This window comes from Nicotiana tomentosiformis, chromosome 10 (assembly GCF_000390325.3).
Source record: "Nicotiana tomentosiformis chromosome 10, ASM39032v3, whole genome shotgun sequence".
Taxonomy (NCBI): domain Eukaryota; kingdom Viridiplantae; phylum Streptophyta; class Magnoliopsida; order Solanales; family Solanaceae; genus Nicotiana; species Nicotiana tomentosiformis.
In genome coordinates this window covers 41721461-41725523 of record NC_090821.1, presented here as the reverse complement: position 1 = coordinate 41725523, position 4063 = coordinate 41721461, and the positions used below count along the sequence as shown (strand labels likewise).

The 4063-nt window shown below is 46.0% G+C and overlaps 1 protein-coding gene across 1 annotated transcript; it reads right to left on the bottom strand.

Annotated features, from left to right (window-relative positions):
- Window positions 1-759: 759 nt before the first annotated feature.
- Window positions 760-3567, bottom strand: LOC138900072 (uncharacterized). Its single transcript, XM_070186776.1, has 6 exons — window positions 3458-3567; window positions 2690-2835; window positions 2120-2605; window positions 1571-1623; window positions 1024-1365; window positions 760-990 (listed from the first exon to the last, which is right to left on the bottom strand). The coding sequence occupies exons 1-6, from the start codon at window positions 3565-3567 to the stop codon at window positions 760-762; spliced, it is 1368 nt and encodes a 455-aa protein (XP_070042877.1).
- Between the last annotated feature and the right edge of the window lie 496 nt (window positions 3568-4063).

The window sequence follows — 4063 nt, the reverse complement described above, 5'->3', positions numbered from 1 at the left end:
CATTAAAACTTTGAGATCATAAAACCTTTTAGGCAACCCTCGATTTTTATAGGCCACAGCCACCTCACTCGGGGATTGACACTTCGGGCAAGCTCGAAGTAAAATGGGAAAATAAGCCCAAGGGGTAAATTCCAAACTAAAAAGGCTACGACCGGACTAACACATTTCGGAGACGTCTGAATTCCGTAACAAAATAGGCCTTCGAATTCCCTCATAAAACTAGTTAAAAGGGCTACCCCCGGCAAAATCATAAAAGGTTTCGATAATATCAAGCCTCGAAAACTCTAATGAGTACAAAATTGTTCGAACTCCCGAACAGTTCCTTATTGCATGCTAAGGCATTACAAGTTTTGCAAATGTAAATGATAAAAAATATTTTCAAGCCGAAAAGGGGAGAAAGCCATAAACAATCTTTTTACAAAGGCCATATCGGCCTAATATAAAAGCCTAAGGGCTATTTTTGCTTTGAGTTCGAGAGACCATCCTCGCTCAAATAAAAAACCTAAGGATTACCTTACTTCGAGTCCGAGCAAGCACTCACTCGATCGTAAAGCCTAAGGGCTATACTAGTTCGGTTTCAATCAAATTGTCAAAACCTCGGACCCTAGAATATAACTTCTTAATTTTATAAGGCAGAAGGAAGAAAGTTTATATATATATACACGTCAAAAATCATTTACAAAGGCAACATGGCCCGATCAAATTTCTCTACAAAAAACTAAAACAGTGTTAAAAGAAATACAAAAAACACTAAAGGACTTAGTCTTCTCCGGGAACAACATCTTCGCTCTCGAGGCCTTCTCCGCTTTCAGATCCGCTCATACTCCCAGAATCATCATCATTAGGAAAGGCCAACACTCTGGCCTCAGCTTCGAGCTCCTTAGCATTCTCAATCTCGGCTGTAAGATCGAATCCACGAGCATGGATCTCTTCGAGAGTCTCCCTTCGAGAGTGGCATTTAGCATGCTCGGCAACCCAGTTTGCTCGAGCCTGAGAACCTTTGGTAACCTCTTTTGCTCAAACCTGAGCAGCTTTAGAGTCGAACCGGTAGACGGCCACCATTGCATCAGCATTAGTCGTGGCCATTTCGACCTCCAATTTAGCCGCTGCAAGTTCTGTGGCCAGCTTCTCTCGATCGGAAGTTGCTGAACCCAACCGATACTGGAACTCCTCAATTTTCTTGGTTTGCACCAAGGCTTTCTCTTTCAAGCTTTGGAGTTGGGTCTCAGCCGAGGCCAGTTGAGCTCGAGCAACTTCCTTTTCTGAGGCAAGGCGGTCTATATTCTTCGTCCACGCCTCGGCCTCCGCTTTCACTGCGTCCACTTCCTCACGAAGCCGCCCAATCACATCTAGCTTTCGCTGGACCTGTGGGACCGAACAGTTAGCTACCACGCCCGAGTCAGTATCATTATCTTCAAAGATTCTTTTTACCTACTCGGCCAGATCAGTTTGTTCTTTCTGAGATGCTTCTAGCTCATCTTGAAGTCCTTTTGCTTCCCCTTCTCTCTGCTCACTAAGAAACTTGAAGGCATCTTTCTCCTCAGTAAGCCCTCGGTTTTCAGCTTCGTACCGGCTTAGCTCCCCTCGGGATTAAAAGAAAGCCTCGTGATGAAGCACAGAAGCCTACAAAAATAGAAAGAAGAAATTATACAAGGGGAGAAAAGTACAAGTATGAAAATTGATAAAGAAAATATGAAATTACCCGGTTCAAGGCTTGTTGGGATTCGTTGAAAAGACAAGGCACTCCCACCTCGTCCATTTGGGCTTGGTCTTCTTCTGTGACCAAACATCGGAGGTAGCTAGCCACCCCTACAAGGGGCAGCAAGAACCCGGGCATCATCCAAGACCATGATAACGATTGTTCGCTTATGCCCGGGATTGGCACTAGGGGCCAAAAATCGATTGGTCAGTTTAAAACTCGAGGAAGCCTCGCCCGAGCTCTTCTTCGGAGCCTCCAAGTCATTCAGACCGGTGACGTCTTCTACCCAACAAAATAACCACGGAAAGGATCTTCCTCTCCGTGGGCTCCCTCCCCGTGACAAGTCTCCACGGCCTGAGCATCGCATATCATCAACTCATAAAATGAAGAAAATGAGGGGGAATCCCCGATCTCTATTACCCCAAGTGGGTCTTTTGGGGCCGCCTCCGTCTTGGGGGGCCTCAAGCCCGGTTTCTGCACCGGCATTCACTGCCTCTTCAACGGTCTCTTCGCCCAGAGATAAAACATCTTTGGTTTCTCTCGGCTCGGGGACTTGAGCCGAAGTCTCCTCCTCGACCTCATCAAGCCTAGACGGAGCAGTATCAACTCCCACCAGTTCTGAAGATCTCCGAACCTCGGTGCTAGCTCGCGCACGGGCCACCATCCCGCAATCATCTTCTTTCTCTTCTTCTTCTTCTTCTTCTTCTTCTTCCCTTAGTCTTTGGACTAACTCCATAGTCAGCGGAATTGTGTTCCCCTTGGATTTACGGTCTGTTCTCTTCTTAGGTTTTTGACCCTCGGAGTTCAAGGCCCTTTTCCTCTTATTCTCCTTCGCCGGTTTCGAAATAGGTGGTGAAACATCTTCATCACCGGGCGGGGGTCTCATAGTCGCATCCTTTCCGAGACCTGCAAAAGGAGAAAGTAAGTAAACTCTTGTTTGAGAAGATGCTTGAACGATAGGCAAATCGGTAAGTTAGGAAGAAGGCTTACCATGAGTACGAGCCTCCCACCGACCCTTTGACAAATCATGCCATACGCGCTCGGCGTATGTTGATGTCGAAACCAGGCTCCTAACCCAGTTCTTGAGGTGGGGAATCGCACCCAGCATGCAAGCAACGACTGCATCGAGAAACACACTGAAAAGAAAGGATGAAAAAGTAAAAACAACGAACAGAAATTAAAGACGGAATCATACTTACACTTCCTATTCCACTTCTCAGGAAATAGCATGCTCTCAGCCGGGATTAGGTCCGTGGTCTTCACTCGAACGAACCGGCCCATCCAACCCCGATCTTTGTCTTCATCTATACTCGAGATGAGCACCTTGATGGCCCGACATTGAAGCTTTATCAGCCCACCTCGATAGAGTCGAGGGCTATATAATCTTATGAGGTGGTCAAGGGTGAAAGCAAGCCCGTCAATTTTGCTCACGAAGAAACGGAGCAGTATCACGATCCTCCAGAAAGAGGGGTGAATTTGGCCGAGGGTCACTTGGTATTTCTTGCAAAAGTCTACGATAATTGGATCGAGGAGACCCAGCATGAAAGGATAAGTGTAAGCGCTCAGGAACCCTTCCACGTGGGTGGTGATCGCTTCTTCTGGTGCCGGTATCACAACCTCTTTGTTTCCTAGTTGCAATCTTTCTTCACCTGGTCGAGGAGGCTTTTGGGTATAGCGTATATATATCTCGATATCGGCTCGCATCGACCAGGAACCGATGAGGTTTTCTCGACCCTAAAGTCAAAATCTATGACACACCCCCCGAGAATAAGTTCTTCAGGGCGTAGCCCCACCACTGGTTTCTCGCCGGCCGACCGACATGAGGAAGCAGCCTCTTTCTGCGGAACAGTTTTAGATGTTTTGGTCATTTAGTTTTTGTGGGAAAAGAAGAATGGAGACTGAAGTATTTGGTGTTTTAGGAAGAACAAGCAAAGAAACTCAAAAATTTGAAGATAGGAAGCTCTGAAGAAAGCAAAGAACTATGGAGATTGGAATGAAGAAGATCTGAAAGTAAAAGTTTGAAATAATAAAGAAGGGGGCTATTTATCGTTTTCACAACGACGGTTCAAAACTGATAGTGGCCGACCATCGACTGACGCGCATTAAATACCTGGGAAACTGTACCGACGAGACGTTTCTGTCACTTCTACTGCTTATGCCATGACGATTACGTCATGATCGAAGGCTCAAATCGTTTCTTATCATTACTCTCCAAAAAATAAGGGGACTATCTGTATACGGTCAAAATCATGCTTACCCGATTTTGTATGGTTAATCGAGACCGGGGTGACAAACCGAGGTTCAATCTCAAGTTATATTGGATCGTTGCATGAATAAATATTGCCTAGCTCGTGATTCAGGGAT